The sequence below is a fragment of the Scardinius erythrophthalmus genome (assembly GCF_964197995.2).
Source record: "Scardinius erythrophthalmus genome assembly, chromosome: 11".
Classification (NCBI taxonomy): domain Eukaryota; kingdom Metazoa; phylum Chordata; class Actinopteri; order Cypriniformes; family Leuciscidae; genus Scardinius; species Scardinius erythrophthalmus.
This window is the reverse complement of record NC_138231.1, coordinates 37,786,389-37,799,668: the sequence shown is the minus strand read 5'-3', so window position 1 is coordinate 37,799,668 and position 13,280 is coordinate 37,786,389. Positions and strand designations below refer to the sequence as shown.

General features: G+C 36.3%; 2 protein-coding genes across 2 annotated transcripts in view; one reads left to right on the top strand and one right to left on the bottom strand.

Moving 5' to 3' along the window:
• Positions 1-1,123: 1,123 nt before the first annotated feature.
• On the bottom strand, positions 1,124-6,168 carry LOC308698903 (uncharacterized protein). The gene is made up of 3 exons (XM_081379372.1): positions 6,095-6,168; positions 2,466-2,624; positions 1,124-1,365 (listed from the first exon to the last, which is right to left on the bottom strand). The coding sequence occupies exons 2-3, from the start codon at positions 2,583-2,585 to the stop codon at positions 1,255-1,257; spliced, it is 231 nt and encodes a 76-aa protein (XP_081235498.1). The 5' UTR covers positions 2,586-2,624; positions 6,095-6,168; the 3' UTR covers positions 1,124-1,254.
• The window catches only part of btbd7 (BTB (POZ) domain containing 7), a 56,726-nt gene continuing 48,189 nt past the window's right edge, over positions 4,744-13,280 (top strand). The window contains exon 1 of the mRNA XM_081379369.1: positions 4,744-4,917. The gene's annotated coding sequence lies outside the window, so the exon portion shown is untranslated. The remainder of the gene's footprint in view (positions 4,918-13,280) is intronic.

Genomic DNA, 13,280 nt, shown 5'->3' with positions numbered 1-13,280 from the left:
TCTCATTTCTGGAAGTCGGGCTAAATGAGCAAGCACTGTTACTGCATTCAGATATCAAATAGAGAATACATGAAAATAACATTTCAGTAATCACACTGGTAGCTTCTATAACAAAGTAAAATCTCATAAGCCTAGAGAAGTCATTAAAATCATTTGATATTAAGAAGGAAAAATATTGATTCATTCCTTGATTATAATCACTCATTAGATATGCAGCCAGATTCCAGATTCTCCCCTTCAGGGCATATTAGTACCTTAAAGGTAGGGAAGGTAATTTTAGAGAGGTTAGCAATAGCAAGCTAGCTTTGAATTCACATACTATCCATCCTAAATAGTATTCGAAATTTGAATTAGTGTGTGTCCCAAATTGTAGTATGTTGAAATGAGTATTCCAAAGATACCCGGATGGGGGTAACTGCAGTTTCAATGGTGACAGAATGCACGTAACTAAGCGGCAGAGCTGTCCGTTAAAGTTATGACGAAGTAGTATGTCCCTAAGCTTGTCTACTCTTTACACATTCAAAAGTATGTACTTTTTATTACAAAAAGAGTACATACTTTTAGGGAGTATAGGCTATATGTAGTCAAATTAGGATGCAGCACAAGATCCCACCCTCCCTTCAGAACGTCTCCAAAAGACAGAGTCTGCAAAGCATCACGAGAAGCGGCGTTAAATTACCTCATGTCTCAAAGCACGTAACATTACAATAATAATGAATGCAAACAACTTACAAAGCTCTTACTTGCACCACCTGACTGCTGCAGATTCATTTTGGCATTGATAGTGTTGACATAGAAACGGGGGACTGATTAAAAGAATTTGCCTACCCAATTCTATATATTCCATGTATACTTCTAAAAAATGCCCCCAAGCCAAGAACATTTATCACAGTGAAACACAAGTTAAAAAAACAGTTTTAAACAAGTTATCAATCAAAACAGGTGGTTTTAAAAAAAACTTTATTACAGGAAAAAAGGCAGGGCCACTGCTTACAATGTCATTAAGGGCCACAGTCCTAAGGCATTAAACACCATGAAATTATATTTCTCATTAGATTCAAATGGGGCCTTTTCTCCCTCTCAAACAATTGTTTAACTGTATTATTTGATAATTGTATTAATGTATTGTTGTTATTATATTACTTGTGATGTTGCTCATGATGTTGTATGTTATAAAGATCTACATTTCTCACTGGAGGTGAATAATGCTTTAGAGGCAGCCAGGTCTGTCTGTGGTACACCGGTGTGCTTTCTTCAGGATGGTGGGGGTTTTGCTCTTTGACGATATTCTGGGATGTGGTGCAGAATCCACCCGGCAGGGGCCAGGAGGGCAACGGCAAACACAGACATAATCAAGAAACTTTGCTGCAGAAAAACACAGGAATGCACACATGAAATTGACTATTTACACCACTATTTAATTCAAAAACAGTAATACTGTGAAATAATATTATTAAACGTTTGTCTATTTTTTAAAATGTAATTTATTCCTGTGATGGCAAAACTGTATTTTCAGCAACCATTACTCCACACTGTGTTTTTGTTTTGTTTTTGTTTTTACAATTATCTCAACTTTTGGAAGTAAAACTCAAAAAAGAAACTATATAATATAATATATGATGATACGAAATCTACGAAATATAAAAATATAATGAGTTGTGATTTTTTGCGGTTTTCAGTCTCACTTGATCCTTCAGAAATCATTCCAATATGTCTTGTTTTGGTGCTCAAGAAAGATTTTACATTATTATCAATGTTGAAAACAGTTGTGCTAGTGATATTAAAAATATATATATTTAAATGCATCTTATTTGGCTGAATAAAGTAATTAAAAAAAAAAAAAAAAGTAAATAGTACTGACCCCCATATACATTGTATATGTATATATATAATTATCTGAAATCAATTTGGTGTTTTAAATGATTCAAACTTGATTTGACATTGTAATTCTGTTCTTGTCCAAACACAAGGATTATGTTCTCCAATACAAAGAGTCATCCGAGCTAATCCCACATTCAAAATAGTTGTAAGCCTTTTTTCAAAATGTACACAATTCAATTAATAGTAATATCCAACAAATTAAATTGAATAATCCCTACATATTACTCATATTATGAATTAAATTAGTAAAAGCTTAATAAAACATTTTGTGTAAATCTTAATGGAACAAGAGAATGGGCGATTTAGTTTTTATGTGATTCATATTCAGAAACGTGGGGTGGGAGAAAATGTGTTTAAGTTTAAGATTCATAGAAAAAAAATGTGTTGTTTTTTTACTCATTTAATATTCTTAATTCATAATATAAACGGATTATTTCATTCAATTTGATGAAATTTTACTATTAACTGAAATGCATAAATCTTGAAAAAAGTTTTTTTTTCTGTGCATTATCTCCATTGACCTCAGTTAAACTGATCCCATGAATCTTTGCAACCTTTTAGGATTTTGTAATTGTTTCACTCACCCCAGGTCCGATCTTGCTTTTGGGTGGTTTGCTGTAGATGCTGGAGTTCCGCTTCTGGACAATATCCCTCGCCTTGCTGACTGTCACTGGCTGCACAGCTCCCCTCAGAAAGGCCAGCATCCCTCCAGCTGTATGGGTCAGCACTGAGTCTGGATGCGTCTGAGAGAGAGAGAGAGGTTAAGGGAATAGGAAAGAGGGGATGTTCACTGAGTGCAACCGCTGGGTTTCCTGCCTCAGGACTGCTGAAGAGAAAATAGATGTATCCTGTCATATAATGGACTTCATCTTCCAAAACCAGCCCACTCTTTGGGAGGGGCCTAGACAATACGACCCCCACTAACTTTTCTCCCTTTCAACAAGATGTGAAATGAAACAGTAGCATGTAACGTCATTATTTATCAAAGAACCAAACATGACATTGTCCTTGATTTACATCAACTATAACCCATGAAATTATAGCAAGCAAAGCACATTTGGCTCATAATATATTTCTCCCACAGACCGTAACTATGTTTTCTTGTACAATTAATGTCTTGTGTGATTTACACCATGGTTTGCAGCCGCTGTTTGACAGCATGTGAGTTCACAGGAACATAGGTAGCGAGAAACACCTGGCTCTCTGCTTAGTGTGCATTTAGGGCTGTGTCCAGTACAAAGAGTTACAAATTACAAGAGATCTGATTAGAGGAGCAGATTAAAGGGAGATAAAAGTGCAGAAAGTAGTGCAGCTGGCTGTGTGTTCTGTCAGCTGTCAGTATGGCCTATGGTATTGTACCTCATTCATGCTGGTGATCACATTACAGAGGCTTGTCTTTCATGTTAGAACACCGCTTGCCATTCAACACTTCCACAGTCTGTCCACGGTGGATACACCCTTCTCTTTGTTTGGTTTATGTACTGGGTGTGAGCAATCTTTTTGTGTCCTGTTATTATGCTATTTTGATATCTTCTGTGGAAAGAAGAAATTGTGGCTGAGGATTTTTTTCCCTCCCAAAACCATTAAACCTAGTGATCTGAAAGTAGGGGGGAAAACATCCTGAAAACAAGGTAGCTTTTTGAAATCATAATCTCCATACCAACCTTTGTGAGAGGTGTGTATAAAGTTATTGAAATAACAAATAAGTCTTTTTTTATATTATCTTTAAAATGAATTTAATCTACATTTGCATAAATTATGAATGATGCCATGAAGATTTATGAAAAATTAGGCCATCATTTGAAGTCACCTAGTGGACATAGTGGAAAAAAGCCTGATGAGTGAATAAACATTCTATTATATTATATTATATTATATTATATTATATTATTAGTAAGAATTATTATATTTGAAATTTTTTTTTTAAATTAATTTAATAGAATATCACACACACACATTATATATATACATATATGTGTGTGTGTGTGTACTAATTCTTTATATATATATATATATATATATATATATAAATAATATCATTATTATTATTATTATAAGTTTATATTATAACATATAGTATATTATTATTATTATATAGCTTTTTTTGTTATCAAATGTTTATTGAAGGGAAAGGAACAACAACATATTAAAGCATTTCAAAATCACAACAACCAGTCAAACGAAAATATGTAGACAAGCAGTAGACAGTTCTAGAAGAATCTCACCCAAAAATGTAAGAATCCAACATTTAACAGAAAGTGAATGAGGAGGCTTCCATCTCAATGCAATCATCTTTTATTATTATAAAGCTATAATATATTATTATAATACAGTGTATAAGAACAGAATTTATTTGTAATAGAACCTTGTCTTTACTGTCTCCTTTGATTGATTTAAGAATTAATAAAGGTATTAATTTATTTAAAAAATCTTACTAACCCCAAACTTTTTAAACAATAATGTATAGATATATAAAAACGAATTATTTGACTGAAAAAAATCGCCTTTAATGTATTGCTTCACTACATTTCGACACTGTTGTCTTATTTGGCCCATAGGTCCAACCAAGAAGGTTGATTGGACCTTTTTGCTGTGTGCCTAATCTGAGCTCGAGCAGATAGATGGCGTAGCGACATTGCTAACCGAATTCTGAAGCTTAGCCCTCCCCTCATTGTTTTACTGAATAAGAGGAGGATACAACACTACATGTAATATTTGCTCACGGAAACTGAAAGCGAAGAGCACAGACTCTAATTGAGCTGTTTTGTTGTTGAACGAGGCATTAAAAGCGAGTAATGTAGGACGGATGGTGTAACGTAAAAGTACTAGCAGCCTGCTAGCGCGTCTTATATGTGTTTGTGTGTATGTGTGTGTGAACCTGGGACGCGCAAGAGGCTTTTTTTTTTATTCAATAACACTACGAAAGAAAAGTGCGAGCGAATTTGCTCGGCTAAGCAAATATCAGAAGTCGCTGGCTTGGATTTTGGCTCGTTTTATGAGCAAGAAGAGAAGAGTGGAGCAGTAAACTTGACTCAGGTAGGGCATTTTTTCTCCTTTTTTGCTTTGCTTGCTAATCTGCCATGGCGAGCTGCTGAATTAGCTACATTTACAGTTATGCCTTGTGTATTAAAATCACTACAGTCCTTGACTGTTTATCCGTAATGTTGGTTATTATAACCTGCTAAACTTCATATAGTAACCTATTTCACTCTTCCACACAGAACTAGTAAGCAAAGCTTAGTTATTATGGTTAGCTTGCATGCTAAACCAAAAGAAAACATTAACACTACGTAAGTTCTTTAGTTTATTGCACAAAGAGGTTGAAACAACCAGATAAGCCGCATTTTAGTAACTTTTTCACCCAAAAGAGCTGTTAAGAACCACCTGAATGCTAAAACCACATGAAGCTAGGCTAGCTGAGAATGCGTAGTTTTCAGTTATTAGAGATGTAATGCCTTCATGTATGCGGACACGTCATTTAATAAAGAGGAAGAATCATACTAGGAATAAGCTTGCATGCTCAAGTGGAGCTGTCAGTAGCTACCAGCATGCTGTAACCAGTTTGGTTTCAAATATGTGACATGCTTGATTTAGGAGATACTCTTTCAGTTGCCCAGCATAACATATTGACACTAATGAGATCAAAAAGCTTACTTTGCGTGTTTGATATGTTTCTGCTTATAAAAAACTTGTATAGTCCCCACGAGAGAGCTTTTTTTGCATCATCTAACAGGTTCTCCCTCACTGACCTGCCTTTATTTGTATTTAGAAAAGAGGCAACTGTACTCTGCCTTATTTTGGACCTCTGTAATTGGACAGGGTATTGTTTAGGAAAATTAGTGGACAGGAACATATTCCCCTGTCTTTGTCTCGACTGTTTATTTCCTCTGGAATTCTGGAAGTCATCAGGGTCTAATTAAAGGTAAAGTTTTAACTGATGACCAAATTGGTTTACATCAAGTCCCATCCTGTTTGGCCCCCCCTGAGTTCATTCACCTCTACAGTATCTCTCAGTTTCCCATATGGAGCCTCTTGACTCTTGTGTTCACAGGAGCCTTAACATTTGTTGTGAGATTTGCTAATGAAGAATTGCTGAACCCAAATTGCTGGATTTCAAGTTCCCTTGATTATCAGATCACCCCCCCCCCCCCCACACACACACACACACACACACACACACACACATACAAAGAGTAGAGATGGTGTGATTTACCGATAGCCTTGTGCCTGCCCATGGGAATCAAAGGTAAACGTTTTAATGAAACAAAACCAAACCAATTCTGTGCGGTTTTATCTGCCACTTCTTTGTTGAGAGAATGTCGTCCTTAATATAGCTCAATCAGCAGCATTGTTGTTCATCAACGTGGGTAATTCAAGAAACAGTTGAGTGAAGAGAGCAGTTTGTGGTTTGGGTCCTGCAGTATGTTGTAAACGTGTTGTGACTGTGGTCAATGCGTAGGGGTTTCCCCCTCTTTTTTCATCTTCCTGTGATGTAGGCCATCCTTTCCTCTGCTGCTGTGCTGCAATATGTGCTTGTGCCAACAGTTAAGTCAGATTTACGTCTGACGGTGCTGCAGTTCTGTGTTAAAGGGATAGTTGACCTGAAAATGTGAGCTCTGCCATCATTTACTCACCCTCATGTTATTTCCAAATCTTCTTCTGCGCCAGATATGAGATTTTTTTGAAGAAGTTTCTTGAAGATCAGTGACCACAGCTCAATTGGAAATATAAAAGTTGTCCAAATGACTTGTGTGCTCTATACTACAAGTCATATGGTTTTAAAAATCTGCAAGTCATATGATTTTAAAAGTCATTATTCACTGATAATCTTCCCATCCAGTGAGATTATAATTTAAAAACTGCTGAGAATGTATTCAAGATAGATATAAAGATATAAAAAATTGTATTCCCTGATCCTGCTTGCTGCAGTTTGTGTTAGCACCTCAGTGAAAAAATACTTCTATTTTGATCTTTTCCTCATAGCTTTCTGTATGACTTTCGTATGACTGGAATTTAAAGGGTTAGTTCACCCAAAAATGAAAATTCTGTCAGTAATTACTCACCCTCATGTTGTTCCAACCCCATAAGACTTTCGTTCATCTTCGGAACACAAATTAAGATATTTTTGATGAAATCTGAGTGCTGGATCACTCCTCCACAGGCTTATGGACACCTTAACTTGCTGGCCCAGAAAATGTATTAAAGACATCGTTAATATAGTCCAAGTGACTCCAGTGGCTCAATCTTAAGTTTATAAAGTGACGAGAATACTTTTTGTGCGCAAAAACAAACAAAAATAACGACTTTATTCCACTTTTCATTTCCTTCTCTCTGGACCTCGAGTTTTTTTTACGTAGTGTTTAAGCGTAGCGCGTCTGTGTTTCACGTCGCCATGTATCACACACATGACCAGCGTCGGCCAATAGTGAGCTTACATGGTGACGTGCAACACAGACGCGCTACGCTTAAACACTACTTGAAAAGACTCGAGGTCCAGAGAGAAGGAAATGAAAAGTGGAATAAAGTCGTTATTTTTGTTTGTTTTTGCGCGCAAAAAGTATTCTCGTCGTCACTTTATAAACTTAAGATTGAGCCACTGGAGTCACTTGGACTATATTAACAATGTCTTTAATACATTTTCTGGGCCAGCAAGTTATAGTGTCCATAAGCCTGCAGGAGGAGTGATCCAGCTCTCAGATTTCATCAAAAATATCTTAATTTGTGTTCCGAAGATGAACGAAAGTCTTACGGGGTTGGAACAACATGAGGGTGAGTAATTACTGACAGAATTTTCATTTTTGGGTGAACTAACCCTTTAATGCAAGAGTCAGAGGAACCGCTTTTGCTGTGTATTTTTTATGTTGTTTTTGGTTCTTCATTTAGTGCTATAATTGTGTGGAAATTAGCTGAGTAAAGATTCTTCAAAACGTTATTCATTTTTTTTTTTTTTGTGAGCTGTTTTAGCAAAAGCACAATGCATAGTGTGCATGGCACTAGATGAAACATATGGGCAGGGCTTAACAACAATTTTTTTATTATTTTTTCTGCTGGCTTATTTGGGCCAGTCAATAAGATTTTTTTGAAGAGTCTTTTATGCTCACCAAGGCTGCATTTGATCAAAAATACTGTTAAAAATGTAATTTATTCCTGTAATTTTCAGCAGCCATTGCCTAGTCTTCAGTGTCAAATGATCCTGATTTGGTGCTTAAAAACATTTCTTAATTTTTTATTCGTTGAAAACATTTGTGCTGCTTAATATTTCTGTGGAAACTGAGACTTTTTCTTTTTTTTAGGAAAGTTCAAAAGAACAAGCATTTTTTTTAATCAGAAATCTTTTGTAAAATTATAAAGGTTACTTTCACTTTTGATTAATGTGTCCTTTTTGAATACGAGTATTAATTTCTTTAAAACAAATATTTACTGATCCCAAACTTTTTGGTTTTTAAACCCATTCTTGATGGATATTTTCAAGACTATCTCCAGTCATTCTTGCAAACCTAATCTACATTAGTCAGCTGGATATAATGTTAACTTGGTGTCATTTTCAACTCGTCCAATTTGTGACAAATGTTTTAGTTCGCAAGACGTGAAAACACATGTACACAATCAGTGAATGCAAGATGTAGTGACAACGCAGCACTGACCTGATAGGACTAGTGACAGTTCTGCCAACTGTCCCAAAACTGTCTCACACTGAACCGTCAGGCCATCCTCATCCTGAGTGCCTGTGGGATAAATGCTTCACAGCTGACAGTAGATCTAGTCAGTCCATCAAGAATCCTTATAAAATCTTTTGCTGTTATGAATTGGTTCACTGTCTCTCTGTAGCAGTGTGCCAGGGTTTTGCAGACTGACTGTGTTGTGTGTTGTACTTGTGTACAATGTAACATGAGAAGTTTGCCAGTTGTATAACCTTGAAAAGCATCAGACAACTGCAAATCCGTTTGCATCGATTAACCATGCCCCAGGTATGATTCAAAAATAAGGTTTTATTGAGCTTTTGTTTACAACGCATCCATAATCTTATAATAATCTTATTGCAACAAAAATATGATGATCTTATGACGTGATAAGATGTGTTCAGTACAATGATGTTTCAGCTCATTTGGCTTTTGCATTTCAGACAAACAAGGAAATATGCTGCATTATGAGGACTGCATCCTTATTCATTTGGACTTTGCTGACATAATTGCTATAATGGTTTTCTTTTTTTTCAACATTAAGCCAAAAAATTTTAGTTGGGTGATGGATGTAGAAATATGAATTAATATATATATTTTTCTTCAGTGTGCTGTCTTTGAAGGTCCCTGTAGTTCCACAAGCACACTGGCTTGACCTCTGGCTGCTGTCACTGGAGAGAGAAATTGGATGGGGAAAGGAAAGTGGGACATGTTTTCATTTTCCACTCCCCCTTGTTGTCCTTGGCAACCACCCCCACCCCCACCCCTCCCCCCCTTCTCTTAAAATGACAGGCTGACTCAGGTCCCAATATTTTACCTTGTCCAATGGGTTGTTTGAGCACTCTCTCTTTTACAAACACACATGGGAATTAAGTGCTCACTTCCTTTGTCTAGCCCTCATCATTATCATCTAATGAAACCCAGTGCTGTTCAAGACCAAGATTTCAGCAGTGGATTTATTTCAAATGTTGGATCTTAAATGCCGTTTCACAAATTTTCAGAGAAATGCCATTCTGTAGATCTGCCATATCTTACAGGAGTGAAGTTGCATCATTAAAAAGTAATGGTAAATTGCAGTGCAGAAGGGGTTTACTATTTGAGCCACCTCCTGTGCCTGTTAAGTGTTAACTTGCAGGCTGACCATGATCACATGTAGCTATTTTTCGTAGATGGGAATATTTTTGACATTTCAGGAAGTTAAATTTCTGTGCTCCACATTGAATCAAACTCTGAACACAGAGCATAGCTGGACTTTTTATCTTCTTTTTTCACACTTTTTCGATTTTTTTATTTTATTTATTTTTTACTATATTGAGCATCCTCAGGCCTGATATGGCAAGCTGTTTTAACATTTAGGCTCTAGGCTCATGCCACTACTAGTACTTCTTTTCTTAGATACTAGTATCTGTACTAGTCACAATTGGAATACATACTATCCAAAACTGAATAGTTGATATCTGAATGAATCCCATTGAAGTTAATTGCAAAAATGAACGATAATTGCTGAAGCTTTTATCATCGTATATGGTATCATCACTTATTGAATTAGGTTAGAATAAAGTGTTGTCCCAACAGGTTTACTAAACATTTTATAGAATATAATATTATTTTTAAGTATAGATACATGTATAAATGTATATTGTATTTAAATGTTCAAAGTAAACAAATGTTTCAAGCATATCAAATAGCTAAAGAACAATAGTTAACACTTTACAATAAGGTCCCATTAGTTAATTAGCCTATGCATTAAGTAGGCATTTCTAAACAAAACAAACAGAAATCCTAAACAGTCAAAATAGTCATCAAAGATGAGTATATTGGGCCCTCAAAGCAGTGGCTTCTGAGAATTTTTCTATTAATTTATTTTTTTTATATTTCAGCAGTTGAGCCCAATTTAGGGATGGCGAAAACGAAAAATTTTCTTGACCGACCACCGAGCCTCATTAGCCGGTTGAAACCGGTTAACCGATTAGTTTAAATTAATATGCTACGCTATTTGAAATAACAGCCATTTAGAGCCGCGCCTGCAATTTCGCAACTGTCGCATCTCTCTGCCGCTCTGCCTCCCGCTCACGTCACTTTTTTTAAATCCCCTACAGCGCGAAACATGAGTCCCGCAAACGCGGCGCTGAGGAGCTTGTATGTAATCGAAGGACAAATGGCCCCTTAGTTTCGAAATGGTTTGGGTACAAGGTGATCGCGTTGAAAATAAAGGCGTTTGTCTAGTGTTAGAAGCTCATTTGAAACATTGCCGCGGCTCATTTAAGAAAAGGACAGCTCTGAAGAGACGCCGCTTTAGTTTGAGGTAGTGCTAACAATAATAAAGAAAGATGATCATCATCACCTTACATCATAGATGATGTGCTACTACTGCATTTAAGCACTGTATCACACAAGTTGCAACTTACATCTGTGTCATTCTTTTTGGTGAAATCGTCCCACACTCCTTTTCTTCGCACGCTTCATCCTGTCGTCTGCCCTGGCTCTAACCTCGAGTGTTTTAGCCTGTAGCCTTTACTTTTCACAAACCTTGTGAGCGTGCGAACCCAAACGCTGTGACCTCGCGCCAAATGTTTTTATTGGTTTATTAAGTACAAACAGGCGAGTTATGAAAAATTGAGTGTGAGAGATTTGTTCACTTCGCACAAAAAGATCTTGGAATGAGATGGCTAACTGTAGTAGCGTTAAGTCCACTGTCTAATTGCCTAATTTACAGATCACTTTTTTTTAACCGACTACCGAAAACTTTGATCGGTTAACGTTGATACGGTCAACCATCGGTCAAACGGTCATCGGTTAACATCCCTAGCCCAATTATATATGAATTAAAACATGAGATCAGATGTTTTATCAAGCTATTATTATTTTTACATTTAGATACATATGCAAGGCAGAAGGCCATGTGAAAGAAAAGATACTCTATAGTAGTGCTGGGCGGTATTACCAAACATTTATCACGGTATTTTTAAAAATTATACCGGTTTCACGTTATATGACAGTATTTTTTATTTTTTTTCTCAAGCATGACTGGGTGTTTACCACATTTTCTACTGATTGAGAGAGGAAATACTGCAGTAGATTGACTTAGAATGCCTTATTTTACTGTCATGAGTGAATATTGTAGAAACATTCCACAATAATACAGGTTTAATAGTTGATGCCCCACAAAATTATGCTGTTTACAAAGAGGTGCCAGCAGGAGGTGCTTGAGGAGTGGCAGAAATAGCGGTTTCCCCCGTAACGGCTGTACACAAACCAGCAGCGCTCATAAACGCTGCTTTATCAGGAAAGATAAAGAAAAAAAAGGAAAAATCAAAATAACATTGAAACTTTTCTAAAGACAGTCAGTTCCCTTCAAAGATGCATTCATATAAAAACACCCACGCCCAGGGCAGGACTTAGGGGGCTGGGGGCGGCTGGGCTTGAGTTTATGTTTGGGCCCTACTTGTGCTACAAACATCAATGGAGTAGCACAAATTACACAAAGGTTCCTAGAACAATTAATATGCAACATGTCTATAGTCAAAGTTTAGTGGTAGGCTATTATTAAATAGTCATTATAATACAATATAATGCAGGATGTGCTCTCTCGGTTGAGAGAAGATCAAAACTCTAATAATAAAGCCAAGAGAAAACAGTATTTTTAAATTCATTGTCATAGCTATCTGTCCTCTTATGTCAGATTCTTAAATTTAGTCAACACATTCAATCAGAATGCAGAGACACGGTGTATGGCTATTATGACTAAATAAAAGGAAGTCGGTATCAATAAAATCCATTTTTGGATTGACACAGGCTGTTTAGACATGGCATGTGTGGATTTACACAGCAAATTATAATTGCATAAATTATGTTAAGAGATTGTTTTAAATGTAAAAAATGTTATGTAGAAATGATTGAAAAAAATTAAGTCTACTTTTTAACTTTGAAACTAACACCGCCAGGTGGTGGCAAGTCTCCATCTTAATGAGGGAGTTGTATCCTTTATTCAACCGATTCGTTCAAAAATCCTAATTCGTTTAACCTAGCAAACGACTGTATTTATGAATGGGTAGCCTAATTAAATCCTTTACTTGTCTGATTCTGTTAAAAATGCAGATATTTTGTTTTTGCTCTGAGGCGCAGCGGTTCTGCTGTTTGTTCTGGGGTGCGTTCTCCGAAGCTACCTTAACGCTACGTCGTTCTTAAGTTGTACCTTAAGAAGTGCCTTATCGTTAATACGTGGTTTCCGAAACCTTCTTAGTTAAGTATACCTTCTGTAAGTCATACGTTCGTAAGGTTGGTCTGGAGCGCTCTTAGCTATACCTTATCGCTGCTGACGGTTCATACCGCTAGTGGCCACCACTACGCAAAAAGCTTTTTTACATCGCAGTTTAATTACACATAGAAAATTTTATATGAACATTTAATATAAAATCTGATTTAGTATTAAGATTACATTTTTACTTTACTTTAAAATTTTACACATAAAATACTTAAGTTGTTATAGCCTACACCCAGTGTATGGAAGTGTTTTCATTAATAAAGTTTCCATACACTAATGGTTGTTAGCTTTTTTAATTACTATCCTAAGGCACATCAGCTGGCGAACCATTTGACAGAAAAGGCTTAGGAGTCTATATAAAGAAAGATGAGTTGCACAAACTTTATAGCTATGGCAGCGAGACAGCGAGTACTTGTTTTAAATCAAAGACGGCGCCGTCCGCGGAGCCAGTTAGT